Source organism: Ascaphus truei, unplaced genomic scaffold, assembly GCF_040206685.1.
Source record: "Ascaphus truei isolate aAscTru1 unplaced genomic scaffold, aAscTru1.hap1 HAP1_SCAFFOLD_860, whole genome shotgun sequence".
Taxonomy (NCBI): domain Eukaryota; kingdom Metazoa; phylum Chordata; class Amphibia; order Anura; family Ascaphidae; genus Ascaphus; species Ascaphus truei.
In genome coordinates this window covers 62,151-88,564 of record NW_027457199.1, presented here as the reverse complement: position 1 = coordinate 88,564, position 26,414 = coordinate 62,151, and the positions used below count along the sequence as shown (strand labels likewise).

The 26,414-nt window shown below is 51.8% G+C and overlaps 1 protein-coding gene across 1 annotated transcript in view; it reads left to right on the top strand.

The window, feature by feature from the left end:
* LOC142486425 (uncharacterized) overlaps positions 1-26,414 on the top strand; it is a 50,877-nt gene that overhangs the window by 21,057 nt on the left and 3,406 nt on the right. The window contains exons 3-13 of the mRNA XM_075585014.1: positions 8,219-8,364; positions 8,948-9,015; positions 9,467-9,648; positions 14,026-14,067; positions 15,650-15,854; positions 17,163-17,299; positions 17,806-17,918; positions 21,489-21,598; positions 22,172-22,314; positions 22,612-22,710; positions 23,665-23,990. Of these exons, the coding sequence (XP_075441129.1) occupies positions 8,219-8,364; positions 8,948-9,015; positions 9,467-9,648; positions 14,026-14,067; positions 15,650-15,854; positions 17,163-17,299; positions 17,806-17,918; positions 21,489-21,598; positions 22,172-22,314; positions 22,612-22,710; positions 23,665-23,990 (1,571 nt within the window). The remainder of the gene's footprint in view (positions 1-8,218; positions 8,365-8,947; positions 9,016-9,466; positions 9,649-14,025; positions 14,068-15,649; positions 15,855-17,162; positions 17,300-17,805; positions 17,919-21,488; positions 21,599-22,171; positions 22,315-22,611; positions 22,711-23,664; positions 23,991-26,414) is intronic.

Genomic DNA, 26,414 nt, shown 5'->3' with positions numbered 1-26,414 from the left:
AGATGCAGAAGAAGATAGAAGACCCCAAAAATGGATTACAATTTAAAAAGAAAAAAGAAAGGGACTTTGGACTTTACCTGTGGCCCGTTGCTGTTTGAGTTCGTGGATTGGTTCGGGAGCTTGTGGTGACCTCAGGAATCGGAGGGTGAAGACATCTAGAGGTAAGGGAAAAAATTGAATGTATGTTATTTTTATTTTACAGGTTTTTTTAATTTTATTTTTATTGTGATTGCATTTTTTTCACACATACATTGCAAATGTATTTATGTATGGACCTTTAGTGCCATACATACAGTAAGAAGCAATGGTTGTTTTGGTAAATGCTGGCTTGTATGTATTTTAAATGTATATTGGTTCTTTGTTTTTAAATTTGTATGCTATTTATGTTGCATATTGATGTAGTGCTCAGGAATTTTTGGCGGCGTTTTAAATTGTTTATTTCTGGCTTTTGATTGGTGTTTGCTTTTTAATGTTGGATTATTTTTTGACTTTTGATTTTGAATAATGCTGTTTATTTGTATATTTATTTTATTTATTCATGGTTTTGTTTTGGTGTTTTAATTGTTTATACTGGTCTTTATTTTGGATTGAATTAATTGATTGGTGGTAATTTTGTTCTATTTACTTCTTTATTTGTTTTTATTTTCTAATTGTTCTGAATCCATTGGATCTTGTTTGTCATTTCTTTTTTAGGTTCACCATTGACTGGCATAGTGTTAAATCATGCCCATATTATATGGGCATGATGTACCCACTGTGCCATTCAATTGTTTTATTGGCATTTGTTATGTGTTTAGTTGGCTATGTAATGTGTTTTATTTGGGCCGTTTTTTTATTCCTTCACCATTTCTTGCTATAGTGGTAAATCATATTATATGAGTATGATGTACCCACTGTACCAATGATTGGATGAAGAGTGGGGGTAGTTGCCTGGGGAGGGTGGTTAGGCCTCCTGGGTGGGTAGTGGGAGAGGGTCGGTTAACCCCTTAATTACTATAGCGGTTACTAACCACTAAGGTGATTAAGGGGTTACGGGACATTAGATTGTATTTGTTATTGTACTGTATTGTTTGTGGTAACGGAGGACATGGACGGTGATGAGGATGAGGACGGCCTTCACTGTGGCAGCCTGGCAGGGGTGAGGTATAAAAAACACTAGATGGCGCTCTGTCTATACCCAAAAACGTGTTCAAGTGAAAAAAAACAAATAAAACCAGTGATAAAAATAATAAACTATAAAATTGTGATGAAAATAAATAAATTCAACAACAGTGATATGTATAAGACTACTTCTCTCAACCCTTGGAGATAGACTGTTTCCAAGTCTAGATAGATAACGAAGCTTGAATTTCTCAGGGGAGCGAAGAAGTAATGAAAAATAAAAATAAAACAAATATAGTGCAATATGTAACACACAAATATATAGTGCTATAGAACGACTCCCAAATTCCTACTCACAATAAAGTGGATTTGGAAGCGCAATGTGCCAGGCAATGCTGGAGTATACTGGATATCCAGATGAAGTGCCAGATACCTGTAGGTGATCAACAGGTGCTGTACAAGGTACTTGTAGATGGGGGTAGGTAGTCTCAGCAGTCTCAAAAGAAGAGAGGGCAGACCATGGTGCAGGTCAAAAACAATTTATCTCAATAAACACACTCACAAATGGAGGCTTACTGTACATGAAAGAGAAGAAAAACAGGCAGGTATAGGAATGCAAAAGGCACAGGTGAGCAGCGATCTCACCGCTCCTATGTTCCGTCTCGCGTGCCGACACTGTCTACCGCATCCGTCTGTGTCGTCTCCGTCACTTCCGGTCGACGCGTCACCGCGTCACTGCTGCATACGTGATGGACGCCAGGGAATGCCTCTGATGCTCTCTCTACCTCTCGCAGGACTGCTTCAAAGCCACGCTCAAAGGACTCGCTTGAAGCAGTCCTGCGAGAGGTAGAGAGAGCATCGGAGGCATTCCCTGGCGTCCATCACGTATGCAGCGTTGACGCAGTAACGCGACGACAAGAAAGTGACCGGTCACGTGTTGCAGGAGCTTTAAAAGCACAGGGGATACCGGCACCCCCATAATGGGGCCTATATCTCATGAAGTAGGGGGTCCCTGAGGTTGAAACCAATGCGGTTCAGCTCAGGAGACCCGCTGTATATGTACACTAGTACTAAAATGTATATGTATACTGTACGATCGCCTGTAAGAGCCGTGCATGGGAACGCAGCGTCTCCATGCAGCTCTAACAGGCGGCTTTTTTTCCAGCTATCGCGCGGTAGAATTTTAAGCGCGATAGCGGGAAAAACTGCTCACGCGATCTGGCATATTTTTGATCGTACGGACAAAAAAGGGATTCACTTCTTAGTGAGTCCCGCGTTTGGCTTCACTTTGTAACATGTGAGTCAAAATGTCGTACTCCTGCGCAAAAGCTCACAGCTTAGTGAATCGGCCCCAGGGAGAGACAGAGAGGAGGGAGAGACAGAGAGAAGGAGGGAGAGACAGAGAGAAGGAGGAAGAGACAGAGAGAATGAGGGAAAGACAGAGAGAAGGAGGGAGAGACAGAGAGGAGGGGGAGACAGAGAGGAGGGGGAGACAGAGAGGAGGGGGAGACAGAGAGAAGGAGGGAGAGACAGAGAGAAGGAGGGAGAGACAGAGAGAAGGAGGGAGAGACAGAGAGAAGGAGGGGGAGACACAGAGAAGGAGGGGGAGACACAGAGAAGGAGGGGGAGACACGGAGAAGGAGGGGGAGACAGAGAGAAGGAGGGAGAGACAGAGAGGAGGGGGAGACAGAGAGGAGGGGGAGACAGAGAGGAGGGGGAGACAGAGAGAAGGAGGGAGAGACAGAGAGAAGGAGGAAGAGACAGAGAGAAGGAGGAAGAGACAGAGAGAAGGAGGAAGAGACAGAGAGAATGAGGGAGAGACAGAGAGAAGGAGGGAGAGAAGGAGGGAGAGACAGAGAGAAGGAGGGGGAGACAGAGAGAAGGAGGGGGAGACAGAGAGAAGGAGGGGGAGACAGAGAGAAGGGGGGGAGACAGAGAGAAGGAGGGGGAGACAGAGAGAAGGAGGGAGAGACACAGAGGAGGAGGGGGAGACACAGAGAAGGAGGGGGAGACACAGAGAAGGAGGGAGAGACAGAGAAAGAGGGGGAGACACAGAGAAGGAGGGGGAGACAGAGAGGAGGAGGGGGAGACAGAAGGAGGGACAGAGAAGGAGGGGGAGACACAGAGAAGGAGGGAGAGACAGAGAGAAGGAGGGGGAGACAGAGAGAATGAGGGAGAGACAGAGAGAAGGAGGGGAGACAGGGAGAAGGAGGGAGAGACAGAGAGAAGGAGGGGGAGACACAGAGAGAAGGAGGGAGAGACAGAGAGAAGGAGGGAGAGACAGATAGAAGGAGGGGGAGACAGAGAGAAGGAGGGGGAGACACATAGAAGGAGGGGGAGACACAGAGAAGGAGGGAGAGACACAGAGAAGGAGGGAGAGAGACAGAAGGAGGGAGAGATAGAGAAGGAGGGGGAGACAGAGAGAAGGAGGGAGAGACAGAGAGAAGGAGGGAGAGACACAGAGAAGGAGGGGGAGACACAGAGAAGGAGGGAGAGACAGAGAGTAGGGAGAGACACAGAGAAGGAGGGAGAGACACAGAGGAGGAGGGAGAGACAGAGAGAAGGAGGGGGAGACACAGAGAAGGAGGGGGAGACACAGAGAATGAGGGGGAGACACAGAGAAGGGGGGAGACACAGAGAAGGAGGGAGAGAGACAGAAGGAGGGAGAGATAGAGAAGGAGGGGGAGACAGAGAGAAGGAGGGAGAGACAGAGAGAAGGAGGGAGAGACACAGAGAAGGAGCGGGAGACAGGGAGAAGGAGGGAGAGACAGAGAGAAGGAGGGAGAGACAGAGAGAAGGAGGGGAGACACAGAGAAGGAGGGGGAGACACAGAGAAGGGGGGGGAGACACAGAAAAGGAGGGAGAGAGACAGAAGGAGGGAGAGATAGAGAAGGAGGGGGAGACAGAGAGGAGGAGGGAGAGACACAGAGAAGGAGGGGGAGACAGGGAGAAGGAGGGGGAGACAGAGAGAAGGAGGGAGAGACAGAGAGAAGGAGGGAGAGACACAGAGAAGGATGGGGAGAAAGGGAGAAGGAGGGGGAGACAGAGAGAAGGAGGGAGAGACAGAGAGAAGGAGGGAGAGACAGAGAGAAGGAGGGAGAGACAGAGAGAAGGAGGGAGAGACAGAGATAAGGAGGGAGAGACAGAGAGAAGGAGGGAGAGACAGAGAGAAGGAGGGAGAGAGACAGAAGGAGGGAGAGATAGAGAAGGAGGGGGAGACAGAGAGAAGGAGGGGGAGACAGAGAGAAGGAGGGAGAGACAGAGAGAAGGAGGGAGAGACACAGAGAAGGAGGGGGAGACAGGGAGAAGGAGGGAGAGACAGAGAGAAGGAGGGAGAGACAGAGAGAAGGAGGGGAGACACAGAGAAGGAGGGGGAGACACAGAGAAGGGGGGGGAGACACAGAAAAGGAGGGAGAGAGACAGAAGGAGGGAGAGATAGAGAAGGAGGGGGAGACAGAGAGGAGGAGGGAGAGACACAGAGAAGGAGGGGGAGACAGAGAGAATGAGGGAGAGACAGAGAGAAGGAGGGGAGACAGGGAGAAGGAGGGAGAGACAGAGAGAAGGAGGGGGAGACACAGAGAGAAGGAGGGAGAGACAGAGAGAAGGAGGGAGAGACAGATAGAAGGAGGGGGAGACAGAGAGAAGAAGGGGGAGACACATAGAAGGAGGGGGAGACACAGAGAAGGAGGGAGAGACACAGAGAAGGAGGGAGAGAGACAGAAGGAGGGAGAGATAGAGAAGGAGGGGGAGACAGAGAGAAGGAGGGAGAGACAGAGAGAAGGAGGGAGAGACACAGAGAAGGAGGGGGAGACACAGAGAAGGAGGGAGAGACAGAGAGTAGGGAGAGACACAGAGAAGGAGGGAGAGACACAGAGGAGGAGGGAGAGACAGAGAGAAGGAGGGGGAGACACAGAGAAGGAGGGGGAGACACAGAGAATAAGGGGGAGACACAGAGAAGGGGGGAGACACAGAGAAGGAGGGAGAGAGACAGAAGGAGGGAGAGATAGAGAAGGAGGGGGAGACAGAGAGAAGGAGGGGGAGACAGAGAGAAGGAGGTAGAGACAGAGAGAAGGAGGGAGAGACACAGAGAAGGAGGGGGAGACAGGGAGAAGGAGGGAGAGACAGAGAGAAGGAGGGAGAGACAGAGAGAAGGAGGGGAGACACAGAGAAGGAGGGGGAGACACAGAGAAGGGGGGGGAGACACAGAAAAGGAGGGAGAGAGACAGAAGGAGGGAGAGATAGAGAAGGAGGGGGAGACAGAGAGGAGGAGGGAGAGACACAGAGAAGGAGGGGGAGACAGGGAGAAGGAGGGGGAGACAGAGAGAAGGAGGGAGAGACAGAGAGAAGGAGGGAGAGACACAGAGAAGGATGGGGAGAAAGGGAGAAGGAGGGGGAGACAGAGAGAAGGAGGGAGAGACAGAGAGAAGGAGGGAGAGACAGAGAGAAGGAGGGAGAGACAGAGAGAAGGAGGGAGAGACAGAGATAAGGAGGGAGAGACAGAGAGAAGGAGGGAGAGACAGAGAGAAGGAGGGGGAGACAGAGAGAAGGAGGTAGAGACACAGAGAAGGAGAGGGAGACACAGAGGAGGGGGAGACACAGGAGGAGGGAGAGACACAGAGAAGGAGGGAGAGACAGAGAGAAGGTGGGGAGACACAGAGAAGGAGGGGGAGACACAGAGAAGGAGGGAGAGACACAGAGAAGGCGAGGGAGACACAGACAATGAGGGGGAGACACAGAGAAGGAGAGGGAGACACAGAGAAGGAGGGGGAGACACAGAGAAGGAGGGAGAGACACAGAGAAGGAGAGGAGACACAGAGAAGGAGGGAGAGACACAGAGAAGGAGAGGGAGACACAGAGAAGGAGAGGGAGACACAGAGAAGGAGAGGGAGACACAGAGAAGGAGGGGGAGACACAGAGAAGGAGAGGAAGACACAGAGAAGGAGGGGGAGACACAGAGAAGGAGGGAGAGACACAGAGAAGAAGAGGGAGACAGAGAAGGAGAGGGAGACACAGAGAAGGAGAGGGAGACACAGAGAAGGAGAGTGAGACACAGAGAAGGAGGGGGAGACACAGAGAAGGAGGGGGAGACACAGAGAAGGAGGGAGAGACACAGAGAAGGAGGGAGAGACACAGAGAAGGGGGGAGAGGCACAGAGAAGGAGGGGGAGACAGGGAGAAGGAGGGGGAGACACGGAGAAGAAGGGGGAGACAGGGAGAAGGAGGGGGAGACACAGAGAAGGAGGGAGAGACAGAGAGAAGGAGAGAGAGACACAGAGAAGGAGGGGGAGACAGAGAGAAGGAGTGAGAGACACAGAGGAGGAGGGAGAGAGACAGAAGGAGGGAGAGATAGAGAAGGAGGGGGAGACAGAGAGAAGGAGGGAGAGACAGAAAGAAGGAGGGAGAGACACAGAGAAGGAGGGAGAGACACAGAGAAGGAGGGGGAGACAGAGAGGAGGAGGGAGAGACACAGAGGAGGAGGGAGAGACACAGAGGAGGGAGAGAGACAGAAGGAGGGAGAGATAGAGAAGGAGGGGGAGACAGAGAGAATGAGGGAGAGACAGAGAGAAGGAGGGGGAGACACAGAGAAGGAGGGGGAGACAGGGAGAAGGAGGGAGAGACAGAGAGAAGAAGGGAGAAACACAGAGAAGGAGGGGGAGACAGGGAGGAGGGGAGACACAGAGAAGGAGGGGGAGACACAGAGAAGGAGAGGGAGACACAGAGAAGGAGGGAGAGACAGAGAAGGAGGGGGAGACAGGGAGAAGGAGGGGGAGACACAGAGAAGGAGGGAGAGACAGAGAGGAGGGGGAGACAGGGAGAAGGAGGGGAGACACGGAGAAGGAGGGTGAGACACAGAGAAGGAGAGGGAGACACAGAGAAGGAGGGAGAGACAGAGAGAAGGAGGGAGAGACACAGAGAAGGAGGGGGAGACAGGGAGAAGGAGGGGAGACACAGAGAAGGAGGGGAGACACAGAGAAGGAGGGTGAGACACAGAGAAGGAGAGGGAGACACAGAGAAGGAGAGGGAGACACAGAGAAGGAGGTAGAGACAGAGAGAAGGAGGGGAGACACAGAGAAGGAGGGGGAGACACAGAGAAGGAGAGGAGAGACACAGAGAAGGAGGGAGACACAGAGAAGAAGGGAGACACAGAGAAGGAGGAAGAGACACAGAAAAGAAGGGAGACACAGAGAAGAAGGGAGAGACAGAGAAGGAGGGAGAGACACAGAAGGAGGGAGAGACACAGAAGGAGGGAGAGACACAGAAGGAGGGAGAGACACAGAGAAGGAGGGAGAGACACAGAGAAGGATTGAGAGACAGAGAGAAGGAGGGAGAGACAGAGAGAAGGAGGGAGAGACAGAGAGAAGGAGGGAGAGACAGAGAGAAGGTGGGGATACACAGAGAAGGAGGGGAGACACAGAGAAGGAGGGAGAGACAGAGAGAAGGAGGGGGAGACACAGAGAAGGAGGGGGAGACACAGAGAAGGAGGGAGAGACACAGAGAAGAAGGGAGAGACACAGAGAAGGAGAGGGAGACACAGAGAAGGAGGGATAGACAGAGATAAGGAGGGAGAGACAGAGAGAAGGAGGGGGAGACAGAGAGAAGGAGGGAGAGAGACAGAGAAGGAGGGGGAGACACAGAGAAGGAGTGGGAGACACAGAGAAGGAGGGACAGACAGAGAGAAGGAGGGAGAGGCACAGAGAAGGAGGGGGAGACAGGGAGAAGGAGGGCGAGACACAGAGAAGAAGGGGGAGACAGGGAGAAGGAGGGGGAGACACAGAGAGAAGGAGGGAGAGACAGAGAAGGAGGGGGAGACACAGAGAAGGAGGGGGAGACAGGGAGAAGGAGGGGAGACACAGAGAAGGAGGGGAGACAGAGAGAAGGAGGGGGAGACAGAATGAGGGAGAAAGAAATGAGAGGGTTAGTTATCTCTTCACAAATGTGTTATCTCCTGTGCTGTGTCTCTGTCTCTTGTGTTATCTCTGAGTGTCGCTCCTGTGCTGTGTCTCTGTCTCTTGTGTTATCTCTGAGTGTCGGTTCCTGTGCTGTGTCTCTGTCTCTTGTGTTATCTCTGAGTGTCGGTTCCTGTGCTGTGTCACTGTCTCTTGTGTTGTGTGTGACAGAGACCTGGTCCAATTCCCAACCGGTGCTGAAGGTCAGCAGACTGTATGGCTGTAACCTGCGTGTCGTGAGCCAGGAGCTAACTCAGGACCTGACCCGGCCTGAGAGCAGCTCATTCAGAACCGAGGCCGCACACCTGCAAAAACTGGTAACGTGCTGACCACCGCTCTGCCACTGTATGTATGAGCGACCTGGGACACAATCATAACCCATCCCCTGCTCTGCCACTGTATATATGAGCGACCTGGGACACAATCATAACCCATCCCCTGCTCTGCCACTGACTATGTGCAAGACCTGGGACACTATCATAACCCATCCCCTACTCTGCCACTTACTGCGTGAGGGACCTGGGTCACTTTTGTAACCCATCCCCTGCTCTGCTACTGACTGTGTGAGAGACCTGGGACACAATCATAACCCATCCCCTGCTCTGCCACTGACTATGTACAAGACCTGGGACACTATCGAAACCCATCCCCTGCTCTGCCACTGACTGTATGAGGGACCTGGGACATTATTGTAACCCATCCCCTGCTCTGCCACTGACGGTGTGAGGGACCTGGAACACTATCATAACCCATTCCTTGCTCTGCCACTGACTGAGCGTTGGACCTGGAACACTATTCCAACCTATCCCAATTCACCTCTTTGCTCTGCCTCTGACCCTCTGTGTGTCTGTGCACAGCCCTTACCCTCCCCCCATGGAACACTGTCTCCTCTCTCTGCAGGTGAAGGGTCTCGTTCTGGCCTCTGAACTGGCCCCATATTATAACTCCAGCACTGTCTATGCTTTTGGGTGAGACCTCAAATATCCAACTGTAAATGGCATGGACCAGTACTGTCACACATTCACCTCTGGCCTCCCATATGATGACATTGACCAGTGGGGTCCCCTAGTGATGTCACAAAATGACCTCTGGGCTCCCAACAGGTCCCATATTATATAACACATGAACCCCTTGTTTCTACATATGATGGCCCCCGGGGACCCATGGTATCTCCCATGGTCCCAAATTAACCTTGTGTCTCCCATATGATGCCAGTGACCCGAAGCATCCCTTAGAGATGTCAAACATTAACTGCTGGCCTCTGATAACATGTGACCTCCTTGTGTCCTCTAGTGATGTCACACATTGACCCTTGGTGTGCTCTAGTGAGGTCACACAGTAACCCCTGGTCTTCCCCATGTCACTGACCCCTGGTGTTCTCTAGTGATGTCAAACTGTCCCCCGTGTCCCTGTCACCAGAGAAGGCAGCCTGAAGGTGTTCTTCTGGGTGGGCCTGGAGGTGCCGGAGAGTCGCAATGAGTATGTGAGTGAGAACACAGTGCAGGAAGCACTAAGCAGGACCATGAAAACCAAATCCAACGCCACCAAGACCTACATATACGACCAGTACCACGTGGATCCAAACTCACTGGACATACTGGGTTAGTACACACTGTGTGTGCGTGTCTGTGTGAGACAGTATGTACTCATGTGTGAATATGTGAGATACAGAATGTATGTGTAAAATCCCCCATCATTACAGGCCCATCCTCCCAGCCCCCCATCCTCATAACCTCTCAGCCCCCCATCTTCCTAGCCCCCCATCCTCTCAGCCCCCCATCCTCCTAGCCCCCCATCCTCCTAGCCCCCCATCCTCATAACCTCTCAGCCCCCATCCTCTCAGCCCCTCTCAGCCCCAAATCTTCTCACCCCCCATCCTCACAGCCCCCCATTCTCATAACCTCTCACCCCCCATCCTCTCAGCCCAAAATCTTCTCAGCCCCCATCCTCACAGCCCCCCCATCCTCACAGGCCCCCCCATCCTCACAGGCCCCCCCCCTCCTCACAGGCCCCCATCCTCACAGGCCCCCCCATCCTCACAGCCCCCCCATCCTCACAGGCCCCCCCATCCTCACAGCCCTCCATACTCACAGCCCTCCATACTCACAGCCCCCCATACTCACAGCCCCCCATACTCACAGCCGGCCATCCTCACAGCCCTCCATACTCACAGCCCCCCATCCTCACAGCCCTCCATATTCACAGCCCTCCATACTCACAGCCCCCCATCCTCACAGCCCCCCATCCTCACAGCCCTCCATACTCAAAGCCCCCCATACTCACAGCCCCCCATCCTCACAGCCCCCCATCCTCACAGCCCTCCATCCTCACAGCCCTCCATACTCACAGCCCTCCATACTCACAGCCCCCCATACTCACAGCCCCCCATCCTCACAGCCCTCCATACTCACAGCCCTCCATCCTCACAGCCCTCCATACTCACAGCCCCCCATACTCACAGCCCCCCATCCTCACAGCCCTCCATCCTCACAGCCCTCCATCCTCACAGCCCCCCATACTCACAGCCCCCCATCCTCACAGCCCTCCATACTCACAGCCCTCCATCCTCACAGCCCTCCATACTCACAGCCCCCCATACTCACAGCCTCCCATCCTCACAGCCCTCCATCCTCACAGCCCTCCATACTCACAGCCCCCCATACTCACAGCCCTCCATCCTCACAGCCCTCCATCCTCACAGCCCTCCATCCTCACAGCCCCCCATACTCACAGCCCCCCATCCTCACAGCCCTCCATACTCACAGCCCTCCATATTCACAGCCCCACATACTCACAGCTCCCCATCCTCACAGCCCCCCATCCTCACAGCCCTCCATACTCACAGCCCCCCATACTCACAGCCCCCCATCCTCACAGCCCCCCATCCTCACAGCCCTCCATCCTCACAGCCCTCCATACTCACAGCCCTCCATACTCACAGCCCCCCATACTCACAGCCCCCCATACTCACAGCCCCCCATACTCACAGGCCCCCATCCTCACAGCCCCCCATCCTCACAGCCCTCCATACTCACAGCCCCCCATACTCACAGCCCCCCCATCCTCACAGCCCCCCATACTCACAGCCCCCCATACTCACAGGCCCCCATCCTCACAGCCCCCCATCCTCACAGCCCTCCATCCTCACAGCCCTCCATACTCACAGCCCCCCATCCTCACAGCCCCCCATCCTCACAGCCCCCCATCCTCACAGCCCCCCATCCTCACAGCCCTCCATACTCCCAGCCCCCCATACTCACAGCCCCCCATCCTCACAGCCCTCCATACTCACAGCCCTCCATACTCACAGCCCCCCATGCTCACAGCCCTCCATCCTCACAGCCCCCCATAGTCACAGCCCCCCATACTCACAGCCCCCCATACTCACAGCCCCCCATCCTCACAGCCCTCCATCCTCACAGCCCTCCATACTCACATCCCTCCATCCTCACAGCCCCCCATCCTCACAGCCCTCCATCCTCACAGCCCCCCATCCTCACAGCCCCCCATCCTCACAGCCCCCCATCCTCACAGCCCTCCATACTCACAGCCCCCCATACTCACAGCCCCCCATCCTCACAGCCCTCCATCCTCACAGCCCTCCATACTCACAGCCCTCCATACTCACAGCCCCCCATACTCAGAGCCCCCCCATCCTCAAAGCCCCCCCATCCTCACAGCCCTCCATACTCACAGCCCCCCATCCTCACAGCCCCCCATCCTCACAGCCCCCCATCCTCACAGCCCTCCATACTCACAGCCCCCCATACTCACAGCCCCCCATCCTCACAGCCCTCCATACTCACAGCCCTCCATACTCACAGCCCCCCATACTCACAGCCCCCCATCCTCACAGCCCCCCATACTCACAGCCCCCCATACTCACAGCCCCCCATACTCACAGGCCCCCATCCTCACAGCCCCCCATCCTCACAGCCCTCCATCCTCACAGCCCTCCATACTCACAGCCCCCCATCCTCACAGCCCCCCATCCTCACAGCCCTCCATACTCACAGCCCCCCATACTCACAGCCCCCCATCCTCACAGCCCTCCATACTCACAGCCCTCCATACTCACAGCCCCCCATACTCACAGCCCTCCATACTCACAGCCCTCCATACTCACAGCCCCCCATACTCACAGCCCTCCATACTCACAGCCCTCCATACTCACAGCCCTCCATCCTCACAGCCCCCCATCCTCACAGCCCTCCATACTCACAGCCCCCCATCCTCACAGCCCACCCATACTCACAGCCCTCCATACTCACAGCCCCCATCCTCACAGCCCTCCATACTCACAGCCCTCCATACTCACAGCCCCCCATACTCACAGCCCCCCATCCTCACAGCCCCCCATCCTCACAGCCCCCCATCCTCACAGCCCCCCATCCTCACAGCCCCCCATCCTCACAGCCCACCCATACTCACAGCCCTCCATACTCACAGCCCCCATCCTCACAGCCCTCCATACTCACAGCCCTCCATACTCACAGCCCCCCATACTCACAGCCCCCCATACTCACAGCCCCCCATACTCACAGCCCCCCATACTCACAGACCCCCATCCTCACTGCCCTCCATACTCACAGCCCTCCATCCTCACAGCCCTCCATACTCACAGCCCTCCATACTCACAGCCCTCCATACTCACAGCCCTCCATACTCACAGCCCTCCATATTAACAGCCCCCCATACTCACAGCCCTCCATACTCACAGCCCTCCATACTAACAGCCCCTTATCCTCACAGCCCTCCATCCTCACAGCCCCCCATCCTCACAGCCCCCCATCCTCACAGCCCTCCATACTCACAGCCCCCCATACTCACAGCCCCCCATCCTCACAGCCCTCCATACTCACAGCCCCCCATCCTCACAGCCCCCCATCCTCACAGCCCCCCATCCTCACAGCCCCCCATACTCACAGCCCCCCATACTCACAGGCCCCCATCCTCACAGCCCCCCATCCTCACAGCCCTCCATACTCACAGCCCTCCATACTCACAGCCCTCCATACTAACAGCCCTCCATACTAACAGCCCCCCATACTCACAGCCCCCCATACTAACAGCCCCTTATCCTCACAGCCCTCCATCCTCACAGCCCCCCATCCTCACAGCCCCCCATCCTCACAGCCCTCCATACTCACAGCCCCCCATACTCACAGCCCCCCATCCTCACAGCCCTCCATACTCACAGCCCCCCATCCTCACAGCCCCCCATCCTCACAGCCCTCCATACTAACAGCCCCCCATACTCACAGCCCCCCATACTCACAGGCCCCCATCCTCACAGCCCCCCATCCTCACAGCCCTCCATACTCACAGCCCTCCATACTCACAGCCCCCCATACTCACAGCCCTCCATACTCACAGCCCTCCATACTCACAGCCCCCCATACTCACAGCCCTCCATACTCACAACCCCCATCCTCTCAACCCCCATCCTCACAGCCCTCCATACTCACAGCCCCCCATAATCACAGCCCTCCATACTCACAGCCCCCCATCCTCACAGCCCCCCATAATCACAGCCCTCCATACTCACAGCCCCCCATAATCACAGCCCCCATACTCACAGCCCTCCATCCACTCAGCCCCCCATCCTCACAGGCCTCCCATCCTCACAACCCCCATCCTCTCAACCCCCATCCTGTCAGCCCCCCATCCTGTCAGCCCCCCATCCTCTCAGGCCTCCCATCCTCACAGGCCCCCCATCCTCACAGGCCCCCCATCCTGTCAGCCCCCCATCCTCACAAGCCCCCCATCCTCACAGGCCCCCCCATCCTCACAGCCCCCCCCCCATCCTGTCAGCTCCCCATCCTGTCAGCCCCCCATCCTCACAGCCCCCCATCCTCACAGGCCCCCATCCTCACAGGCCCCCATCCTCTCAGCCCCCCCTCCCCCGGACTCTGCCTCCGCCTCCTTGTCTGCACCATTTCTATTTTCTTTTCATTTACGTTGAATTATATTTTCAGAGGCCAGAGTGAAGGATAAACAGCTTCTCTCCTCCGCCGCGGGTAGGGGAATTTTATCTTTTTCCTTCTCCAGTTTCTTTTCTGCTTCTTTGTTTTACGCTTTAATTTCATCGTCTAAAGAGGAAGCCATGGAGAGGGCGAGAGGGCGAGAGGGCGAGAAAGGAAAGTAGAGATAGCAGAAGAGAGAGAGATAGCAGGGGAGAGAGGGAGATAGCAGAAGAGAGAGCAGAAGAGAGAGAGGGAGAGCATAGATAGGATATAGACATAGCAGGAGGGAGAGAGATAGCAGAAGTGTAAGAGATAGTAGAATAGAGAGAGATAGCAGAAGAGAGAGAGAGAGATAGCAGAAGAGAGAGAGATAGCAGAAGTGTGAGAGAGATAGCAGGAGAGAGAGAGATATATAGCAGAAGAGAGAGAGAGAAATAGCAGAAGTGAGAGAGCAGTAGAGAAATTAAAAATAGGATTGGGTGAAAGCGTGAAACGCGTGGGAGGCTCTTTGTGCCTCCGTGTTTAACCATGGGTTAATGAAATACTAAATAAATATATATATACGATGGAGATCACCTCTCATTTTGTTGCCCAGTAATGCATCGCGTTTTTGCCAAATTCTCTCTAAATTTGGAAAGCCGGGAATAGAGAGCGATAGAAAGGACCCTGTGCCTATTTGTTCCAATATATATTCCTATTGGGTATGATTTTATGTTAAATATGATTTGATTTTCTTATGCTTTGACATGAATCTTCTTATATCCCAATGACCCCGTGTCCATCACCTTCACACACCGCTCCTACAGTATACGCCTCCGAAACACTGCTTGTCACCACATGGGAACTAAGTCACTCCACAGGTTGGGTTACCATAACAGCCCTCAGGTCCTGGAGGCTGTGTGTGACTCTCCCTCCCCCTCTTGTACTCCTCCTTGCTGCTTCTCAAACACTTTTCCTCTCCTATTTGTCAATTTAGTTTCTGGTGTTTTCCTACTTCTCTGGGGAATCAAAATGGCCACCAAATCGCATGGCCTGTACGGGCCAATAGGAAGCTGTAATGTCATCGGGGGGAGAGGGGGATGGGTGTCGCGGTTTCCTATTGGATGGGGATTTAAATGACCATGCAGACACTGGCAGCTAAGTGAGTGTTACAGGCACAGGGGTTCCCTGGAGATACGGAATCACAGCTCAGCTGCTCCAAAGGACGGAGAATTGTGTAAGAGAGCAGCACTGAAAGTGAGGAGTGCTGCTCTCACCAATACTTTGTATGCTCTCTCTCCTCTCTTCTATTCAATTGCTCTCTCCCTTTCCTCACTTTTTATTCCTCGGGCATTCCCTCTCTCTGTCTCATCTCTCCTGTTTCCTCCTCCTCTTCCTCTCTCTCTCACGCTCTGAATTCCTTTATCTTTCTCTCTCCTTGTTTCCTTCTCTTTCTCCCCTTCGTTGCTTTCTCCCCCTCTTCTCTCTCTCTATGCCTCTCTCTCTCTGTTCCCTTCTCTCTCTTTCTCCCCTCCCCTTGCTCTCTTTCTCCCCCTCTCTTCTTCTCTCTCTCTCTGAATTCCCTTCTCTCGCTCTCTCACACACATACGCCGTCTCTAAACCAACCCTCCGCCCCCCTCACTCCCCCCTTTCTCAGGGTGCTACAGGTACAGCTATGTGAGGACGGGCACAGAACTGCATCTGAGGGGACCCGATTATCTCTCGCCCACCTGCGTGTGGCACCTTCAGAGTGCCTCCACCCACCTTCTCCAGCTCCGCCTGGAATGGACCCGCTCTGAATGCCGGGACCGCCTGGCCATGTACGACTCTGCGGCCCCCCTAGAGACTCACCTCATCACCTCGTACGTTGGGGCATCACTGGGGGGAGAAAGTGGGAACAACGGGGGGAAGGGGGTGTTGATACCTGAAGTCCTCAGGAGGAGGAGGGCGAGGAGTTTATGGGACCCACACGGGAAATATAAGCAGGTTTTTGCGTTACTAAAAGAGTAGTAGATTCGTGGAACAGTCTTCCTGAAGAAGAGATGGTCCAATATACTGAAAGTAGGACTTCTTGGGGTAAGCACAAGGGAATCTTGCAGGGAACAGGAAGTACGACCTAAAGGTGTTAGATTTGACCAGAGTATGTGCTTTTATAGAAAGTAGGGAGAATGGTGGGATAATGTGTTCTCTACTTCTATGCTGTGTGTGTGTAATCCCCAAAATGTATTTTAGTAGCAGGTACAGTATCTTGTCAAAGGAGCTCCCTCTAGTGGTAGACTAGGGTATCAGTGTGAGGTGCTCCCTCTAGTGGTAAAATAGGGTATCATGTGTGAGGTGCTCCCTCTAGTGGTAGAATAGGGTATCAATGTATGAGGTGCTCCCTCTAGTGGTAGAATAGGGTATCAGTGTGTGAGGTGCTCCCTCTAGTGGTAGAATAGGGTATCAATGTATGAGGTGCTCCCTCTAGTGGTAGAATAGGGTATCAGTGTGAGTTGCTCCCTCTATTGATAGAATAGGGTATCAGTGTGTGAGGTGCTCCCTCTAGTGGTAGAATAGGGTATCAATGTATGAGGTGCTCCCTCTAGTGGTAGAATAGGGTATCAGTGTGAGTTGCTCCCTCTAGTGGTAGAATCGGGTATCAGTGTGTGAGGTGCTCCCTCTAGTGGTAGAATCGGGTATCACTGACTGAGGGGCTCTTTCTAAGGCCGCGGACATGGTAATACCAGCCGCCCTCCGCAGCGCTCGTGCTCAGCCCCGCCTGCTCAAGCCGAAGATTTTTTTGCGTCCTGTCAGGCGAGGCAGCGAGTGCGCTTGGGAGGCGTGGCGGGAGGCGGGGCTTGTCCCTCGTTCCCATTGGCAGTATGCGGTCACGTGACCGGCTCTCCGCTCCTGTATGCGCGAAAACTTAAATGAATATATCGGTTGCAATTCAGCACGCGGCCGCACACGTCGGCACGCGCCCGCTAAAGCCACACACATACCAGATGCAGGAGGTAAGGGTGCAGGCTCAGCGCGGCTCAGCGCGGCTCAGCACGGTATTTTTACCATGTCCAAGGCCTCATGGAAGATATATTGCGAGTGTCTGAGTGTTAGATGGTAGAATAAGAGGTGATGACGCAGAGGAAGGTGCTGAATGGCGTGCGACCATATGTTATTCTCCCGTCCCTCAGGCACTATGGCTGCAGCCGTCAGGAGCCAGTATCTTACGTTCTGTCCTCGGGGAGCTCGATGCTGGTGATCTGGAAGCAGGGAATGTACAGTTACTACGACCCGTTCATACTCACAGTGAAGCCCCTACCTGTCCAAGGTGAGTGGGACAGAGGAAACACAGGGAAGGCAGGGGAGGGGAGGAACGACTGGAGACACAGAGGAAAGACGGGGTGCTGAGGACAGGGGGGAGGAAGGAGGGAGGGCTGAGAAGAGAATGGGTGGAGGAGAGGGAAGGAAGAGATAAGGTGGGTTTAGAGACAAATGGGAGAGGGAGGAGAATTGGAGATAGTGAGTTGTTATAGAGATAGAGGAGAAAAAGCAGATGGGTGCAGAGTGGAAGAGAGAAGGTGAGGGGGGAGCGGAAGGGAGAAGGTGAGGGGGGAGAGGAAGGGAGAAGGTTAGGGGGAGATAGGGAAAAGGTGAGGGGGAGAGGAAGGGAGAAGGTGAGGGGGACAAAGAGAAAAGGTGAGGGGGGCAAAGGGAAAAGGTGAGGGGGAAGAGGAAGGGAGAAGGTGAGGGGGAAGAAAGGGAGGAGAAAAGCCGAGAGATAATGCCGGTGTTATGTTTGAGTATCAAGCATCCCCTTCCCCTCTCTGTTTTCAGCGTGCGCACACAGCATTGTGCTGAAGAAAGGACTACAAATCCAAGGGCAGCTCAGGACCCCCTACTACCCCAGCTACTACCCCCCAAAATCTCAGTGCACATGGAACATCACTGTGAGTATAAAGCCCTGCAGAGCACATGCAGGTGACTAGGGAGCTTCCTCTAGTGGCAGGAGTCAGATACTACTGTGTATCCCAATAGTGGCAGGAGTCAGAATACTACTGTGTATTCCTATAGTGGCAGGAGTCAGAATACTACTGTGTATCCCTATAGTGGCAGGAGTCAGAATACTAGTGTATCCCTATAGTGGCAGGAGTCAGAATACTACTGTGTATCCCTCTAGTGGCAGGAGTCAGAATACTACTGTGTATCCCTATAGTGGCAGGAGTCAGAATACTACTGTGTATCCCTATAGTGGCAGGAGTCAGATACTACTGTGTATCCCTATAGTGGCAGGAGTCAGATACTACTGTGTATCCCTATAGTGGCAGGAGTCAGATACTACTGTGTATCCCTATAGTGGCAGGAGTCAGAATACTACTGTGTATCCCTATAGTGGCAGGAGTCAGAATACTACTGTGTATCCCTATAGTGGCAGCAGTCAGATACTACTGTGTATCCCTATAGTGGCAGGAGTCAGAATACTACTGTGTATCCCTATAGTGGCAGGAGTCAGATACTACTGTGTATCCCTATAGTGGCAGGAGTCAGAATACTACTGTGTATCCCTATAGTGGCAGGAGTCAGATACTACTGTGTATCCCTATAGTGGCAGGAGTCAGATACTACTGTGTATCCCTATAGTGGCAGGAGTCAGATACTACTGTGTATCCCTATAGTGGCAGGAGTCAGAATACTACTGTGTATCCCTATAGTGGCAGGAGTCAGAATACTACTGTGTATCCCTATAGTGGCAGGAGTCAGATACTACTGTGTATCCCTATAGTGGCAGGAGTCAGAATACTACTGTGTATCCCTAGCAGGAGTCAGAATACTACTGTGTATCCCTATAGTGGCAGGAGTCAGATACTACTGTGTATCCCTCTTGTCGCAGGAGTCAGATACTACTGTGTATCCCTATAGTGGGAGGAGTCAGATACTACTGTGTATCCCTATAGTGGCAGGAGTCAGAATACTACTGTGTATCCCTATAGTGGCAGGAGTCAGATACTACTGTGTATCCCTATAGTGGCAGGAGTCAGAATACTACTGTGTATCCCTCTAGTGGCAGGAGTCAGATACTACTGTGTATCCCTATAGTGGCAGGAGTCAGATACTACTGTGTATCCCTATAGTGGCAGGAGTCAGATACTACTGTGTATCCCTCTAGTGGCAGGAGTCAGATACTACTGTGTATCCCTCTAGTGGCAGGAGTCAGAATACTACTGTGTATCCCTATGGTGTCAGGAGTCAGATACTACTGTGTTTCCCTATAGTGTCAGGAGTCAGATACTACTGTGTATCCTTATAGTGGCAGGAGTCAGATACTACTGTGTATCCTTATAGTGGCAGGAGTCAGATACTACTGTGTATCCCTATAGTGGCAGGAGTCAGACATAATAGGGCACTTGTAAGACTTGGGCCTCGGACATGGTCAAAAAGACCGTGCTGAGGCGCGCTGAGCCGCGCTGGGGGGAAACAGTATCCCTATCAGCGCGGCTTTAGACGGCGCTTCCGCAGGCGTGAGGAGGCGTGCGGAAATGCAGGAGACAGGCAAGTTTAAATTTTGCCGTTCATGCAAGCGCAGGGCCGGTCACGTGACTGCCAGAAGCCAATGGCAGTCCGTGACGCCGGCGCCGTGACGTGGCGCGCTAGCCCCGCCTCCCGATCCGCCTCCAGGCCCTCCTCCTGGCCCGCCTCACACCCGGCACACAAGCGCGCTCGCTGACGCTCATGCAGGGACAAGAAAAATCTCCTGCTTGAGCAGGAGAGCATGAGCGTCAGCGCTGCCCAGCGCCGCTCCCTGCACCATGTCCCAGGCCTTAGTGAATGTCAGTGTGAGGAGCTCCGTCTGGTGGCAGGTTAGAGGTATCACAGTGTGAGGAGATCCCTCTGGTGGCAGGTTAGAGGTATCACAGTATTGTATTGTATGTCTTTATTTATATAGCGCCATTAATGTACATAGCGCTTCACAGTAGTAATACACGTGGTAATCGAATAAATAACACATAATATAAATAACAGATCATGGGAATAAGTGCTTCAGACATAAAAGTAACATTAAGGAAGAGGAGTCCCTGCCCAGAGGAGCTTACAATCTAATTGGTAGGTAGGGAGAACGTACAGAGACAGTAGGAGGGAGTTCTGGTAAGCGCGTCTGCAGGGGCCAAGCTTTATGTATCATGTGTTCAGAATATCCACAGTGCTATTCATATGCTTCTTTAAGCAAGTGTGTCTTAAGGTGGGTCTTAAAGGTGGATAGAGAGGGGGCTAGTCGGGTACTGAGGGGAAGGGCATTCCAGAGGTGTGGGGCAGTCAGTGAAAAAGGTTTAAGGCGGGAGAGGGCTTTAGATACAAAGGGGGTAGAAAGAAGACATCCTTGAGAAGAACGCAAGAGTCGGGATGGTGCATAACGAGAAATTAGGGCTGAGATGTAAGGAGGGGCAGAAGAATGTAAAGCTTTAAAAGTGAGGAGAAGAATGGAGTGCGAGATGCGGGATTTGATCGGAAGCCAGGAGAGGGATTTCATGAGGGGAGATGCTGAGACAGATCTAGGAAAGAGTAGAGTGATTCTGGCAGCAGCGTTTAGGATAGATTGTAGGGGAGACAGGTGAGAGGCAGGAAGGCCGGACAGCAGGAGGTTACAGTAATCAAGACGGGAGAGAATGAGGGCCTGAGTCAGAGTTTTAGCAGTCGAAAAACAGAGGAAAGGGCGTATCTTAGTTATATTGCGGAGGAAAAAGCGACAAGTTTTAGAAATGTTTTGAATGTGAGGGGCGAATGTGAGAGAGGAGTCGAATGTGACCCCTAGGCAGCGTGCTTGGGCTACTGGGTGAATGATTGTAGTTCCAACAGTAATGTGGAAGGAGGTAGTAGGGCCAGTGTGAGGAGCTCCCTCTGGTGGCAGGTTAGAGGTATCACAATGTGATGAGCTCCGTCTGGTGGCAGGTTAGAGGTATCACAGTGTGATGAGCTCCGTCTGGTGGCAGGTTAGAGGTATCACAGTGTGAGGAGCTCCCTCTGGTGGCATGTTAGAGGTATCACAGTGTGAGGAGCTCCCTCTGGTGGCAGGTTAGAGGTATCACAATGTGATGAGCTCCGTCTGGTGGCAGGTTAGAGGTATCACAGTGTGAGGAGCTCCCTCTGGTGGCATGTTAGAGGTATCACAGTGTGAGGAGCTCCCTCTGGTGGCAGGTTAGAGGTATCACAGTGTGAGGAGCTCCCTCTGGTGGCAGGTTAGAGGTATCACAGTGTGAGGAGCTCCCTCTGGTGGCAGGTTAGAGGTATCACAGTGTGATGAGCTCTGTCTGGTGACAGGATAAAGACAACAGTGTGAGCCCACTCTGGTGGCAGCATAGAGGTTTCACAGTGTGAGGAGCTCCCTCTGCTGGCAGTAGAAAGGTATCAATGAGTAAGACTATTGTCAGCAGTTGATGCCTGGAGCTGTCTCTCTCCTGTGTGTAGCTGTCTCTCTCCTGTGTGTAGCTGTCTCTTTGCCAGCACAACAATCCTTCTCGTGACAGGTCCCCTCTTCCGAGTATGGAGTGGTTCTGTGGTTTGAAGGCTACAAGCTGACCAGACAGTACACGTACTACCCCTGCACTCAGGGACAGTGGCAGATCCAGAACAGAAGGTAACACTATATATAAAGGACCCGCTCTCTGCCATCTCCCATAATCCTCTGCTCTCTGCCATCTCCCATAATCCTCTGCTCTCTGCCATCTCCCATAATCCTCGGCTCTCGGCCATCTCCCATAATCCTCTGCTCTCTGGTAATATAGCACCAGCAGCTATAGCAGCAAAATATTCAAACATGAATATATTTATATAGCTAAAGATAGATATTGGTACTAATGAATTATGTAAACACATGAAGTGTTTACTAAAGAGGTTGAGAGACTGCGTTTCAAAATAATAAATATATGTATTAGTAATCATTAATAAACAAATTATTTACCACAGGGGCCAGTTAAGTATTTTAATATTAAAGTCAATTCTTTATTTGAAATAATTAAAATGGTTTAATAAACTAACTTTAAATATGAAAGTATATCAGGTTTTAGTAATAACTAAACATTATTGGGAATAAGGTGAATATATCCCTATATTCTAATTGAGCTGTGTGGGGAATTTCTGGGGCTGAGTGTGTATTGATAGTACATTGACTATTGTACCCATACTCCTATAATGCTCTCTGTTGCCCCAGGCTGTGCGGGCTGCGGGTGCTCATGCCCTACGCTGAAAGAATCGCCCCCACCTCGGGCAACGTCACAATAACCTTTACCTGCCCCACCACTCTGACTGGTCCCGGTGTGCAGGCATCCTACAGCCTCTTCAACCAATCAGATCGTAAGTGATCCGGAGGGTAGGCCTGTGCTGTCCAATCACAGCCTGAGCCCAATTACCCTATCAAACATTACCTTGGCCCATGCAGGGGTTTCTACTTTATTGCCTTCTGTAGCTTCGTGCCTTGAAAAGTTATTTAATGCCTAAATGTCTCTGTCATCCTCTCTAATTACCCCAGGCCAGGTTAATTGCCCTTATTTTCTCACAACCACCTATTTATAACAGCCCGTTTTTCTTTTATTACCCCTGGCAATAATTAACTGCCTCTGGTATTGTTATTGCCCCTGTGTCTCTTTGCAGCCTGCCCGGGGGAGTTCTTGTGTGTATTGAACGGTCTGTGTGTGCCTCTGTGCGATGGCGTGAAGGATTGCCCCAATGAACTAGATGAGAGGAACTGCCGTAAGTAACAGTACTGCCTCAACCCCAACAACTGCCCCAGTGATCAGATAATCCTGTTTTTGTGGGAACACTCTCTTTAATAAAGGTACCACAACTGCCTTGGTGACACACACATGAGCAAACCCCTAATGCCACAGCTGCACACATCTGCCCTGCCTTCCCACAACAATTATAACTGCTTTCCATAATAACTGCCCCAGTGAGCCCAACAGAACGTTCTCAATGCCTCCCAACTGTCCCACTCTCCTAAGGCCACGTTTATAGTGACAGCGACGCGACCGATGACGTTGCCATCGCCACTGGCGAAAGTTGAACTTTAGTTTTAAGCGACGTCAGCAGGGGAGGCGCTGAGACAGATCTAGGAAAGAGTAGAGTGATTCTGGCAGCAGCGTTTAGGATAGATTGTAGGGGAGACAGGTGGGAGGCAGGAAGGCCGGACAGCAGGAGGTTACAGTAATCAAGACGGGAGAGAATGAGGGCCTGAGTCAGAGTTTTAGCAGTCGGGCAACAGAGGAAAGGGCGTATCTTTGTAATATTGCGGAGGAAAAGGTGACAGGTTTTAGATATGTTTTGAATGTGAGGGGCGAATGTGAGAGAGGAGTCGCGTGTGACCCCTAGGCAGCGTGCTTGGGCTACTGGGTGAATGATCGTAGTTCCAACAGTGATGTGGAAGGTAGGACACGTACCCTCACCGACCAGAAGTTTTAACCCCGTTCCTTCACTGAGCGGAGAATACCTAATCCACGCCGAGCCCCAACGTCACATCTCAGGGTTTACATGTAACCTCTCCACTGTCCAATGGTCACACTGCCTCAACCACACAGTCTCAACCGCACGTCCTCCGGCCCTCGCCGCCACACATGCCTCATTATCCCAGCACTGTTTCCCTTCACTTTGCTCTGTCTAGTATCAATCTTTCTCTCTTACCCTCGCCCTCTCTGCCCTCTTCCCCAGTTTGCCCTGCTCGGTACCAGTGCCCAGGAGCCGACTCGTGCATTGGGGCCATGCAGGTCTGTGACGGAAAGAGGGACTGTGTGAATGGGACAGATGAAGAGCAGTGCCACCAAGGTGACAATTACCCTCTCTCTATCTCTGCCACTATAAGGTCTCTCGATCTTTCCTTTCACTTCTTCATGTTCCCTCACTCTCTTTCCAGGATCTCTCCACTTCTCTTTTTTTCTGCCCCTGCTGTCTGTCTCTGCTGCCTGTCTCTGTCCCTGCTGCCTGCCCCTGCTGTCTGTCTCTGCTGCCTGTCTCTGTCCCTGCTGCCTGCCCCTGCGGTCTTTCTCTGCTGCCTGCCCCATGCTGCCTGCCCCATGCTGCCTGAACCATTGGTCCTCCCTGGGCACATCCCCAGAAACACCTACAGTAGGTGAGGTCGGACTGAACATTTAGTTGAGTCTATCAGGGGTCACATACGTTACCATTGGTAGAGAACTTTGTAGCTGTTCTCTTTCATTGCCGATCTGATAGATATCGAGGCAATCACATTCCAAATGTCCTCCCAGTCCTGGGGGTCCAGAGTCTCGCCCAGTAATGTAGTGTGGGTCCCCATCTCTACATGGGGGAGCGAGTGCTTGATATTGGGTTGATATGAGGTCTTTACTCAATGGGGATAAGTCACACAGTGTTTCGAAAAATGTATTACTATAAGGTTTATTTGTGATACCGTGTGATGAAACAAAATGCCTTCAGTTGTAGGTAACGGAATAGCTTCGTGTTAGGAATCTGATTTACTTCCTTCGAGTGGGCAAATGTTCTAAAAGTTGAGTTACTCAATAAGTCTTTCATTTTCATGAATTCCTTACTTTTCCACCATAAAAACCTACCCTTCTCACATCCGGGCTTCAATAGGGGGTGATGGAATAGGGGCGTCTTGCTTGATTCAGAGGTTGTAAGATTTCTTTATAATTTAATCCTGTCCCATAGCAGGAGCATGTCCACTAACGTGTTTCTGCTGTTTTTGGAGTGCGATCGCGTTTCACTTATTTGGGGTGACAGTGATTTTCTATATCAACCCACCTAATCGTACCGTGGAGAGCATGCCATAGTCCCACCTAATCGTACCGTGGAGAGCATGCCATAGTCCCACCTAATCGTACCGTGGAGAGCATGCCATAGTTCCACCTAATCGTACCGTGGACAGCATGCCATAGTTCCACCTAATCGTACCATGGAGAGCATGCCACAGTCCCACCTAATCATACCGTGGAGAGCATGCCATAGTCCCACCTAATCGTACCGTGGAGAACATGCCATAGTCCCACCTAATCGTATCGTGGAGAGCATGCCATAGTTCCACCTAATCGTATCGTGGAGAGCATGCCATAGTCCCACCTAATCGTACCGTGGAGAGCATGCCATAGTCCCACCTAATCGTACCGTGGAGAGCATGCCATAGTCCCACCTAATCGTACCGTGGAGAGCATGCCATAGTCCCACCTAATCGTACCGTGGAGAGCATGCCATAGTCCCACCTAATCGTACCGTGGAGAGCATGCCATAGTCCCACCTAATTGTACCGTGGGGAGCATGCCATAGTCCCACCTAATCATACCGTGGAGAGCATGCCATAGTCCCACCTAATCGTACCGTGGAGAGCATGACATAGTCCCACCTAATCGTACCGTGGAGAGCATGCCATAGTCCCACCTATGCGATTCTGGGCTGCTCGATAGTAAGCTTGCGTGTGAGGGACTGCTAGTCCTCCTTCCAACTTAGGTCGGATAATATACTAGCATTGGCTCTAGGCCTTTTCATGTCCCATATGAAACGTTTCATGTGTGTCTGTACATCCTCGTTATCTCCCAGCGTGACCGATATTGGAAGAACTCTGAATAGACAGAGAATTTTGGGGTGCAGTCTCATTATGACTCTCGCTATCCTCTCCGGTCATTATATTGTGTAACGTGACCACATTTTGAGGTCCTTTTTCAGAGCAATATAGATATTGGGGAAATGTGCCTTATACAGTATAGCGTATTGTATGTTTTGGTTATTTTTACCCCGAGGTAACTCAATTTCTCCTTTTGCCAATCAAGAGTGGCATTTTGCGAAATCAGTTTAGCTACTTCGTAAGGTATATTTCTATTGAGGGCTTCTGATTTGCTTTTGTTCACTTTGAAGCCTGAAACCGCTTCAAATTTGTTCAGCACATTAAATAGGTTTGGTAATGATATCAAAGTTTTTGTTAGTGCCAGTAAAATATCGTCCTCTAAGAGACTTAATTTATATGACTGTGAGTTTACCACTAATCCATCATTGCGTATATTTATGGCTAGGGGTTCGATCGCTAAGGAAATAGTAGAGGGGATAGAGGGATGCCCTGTCTGGTTTTTCTTTTCTTTTAATAATCATCCCACCTTCCTTTTTCTCACTCACTCTCTATTTTTCCTCTTTGTTGGTTTCACCATTGTGTGTGTGTGTATATTGTGTGTGTGTATTGTGTGTGTGTGTGTGTGTGTATGTATATTATGTGTGTATATATATATATATACAGTATATATATTATATATATGTATATAATATATATATATATTATATATAAAGCAGAAAATAGCCGTGTTAGTCCAGTTGCGATAGTGCAGAATAAATGAGTTCTTCAGTATTCGGTGATACCTTTTTTATTGGACTAACAATTTATGTCATAGGACAAGCTTTCGAGAGTTCTCCTCTCTTCTTCAGGTCAAGCAATACTGATATAC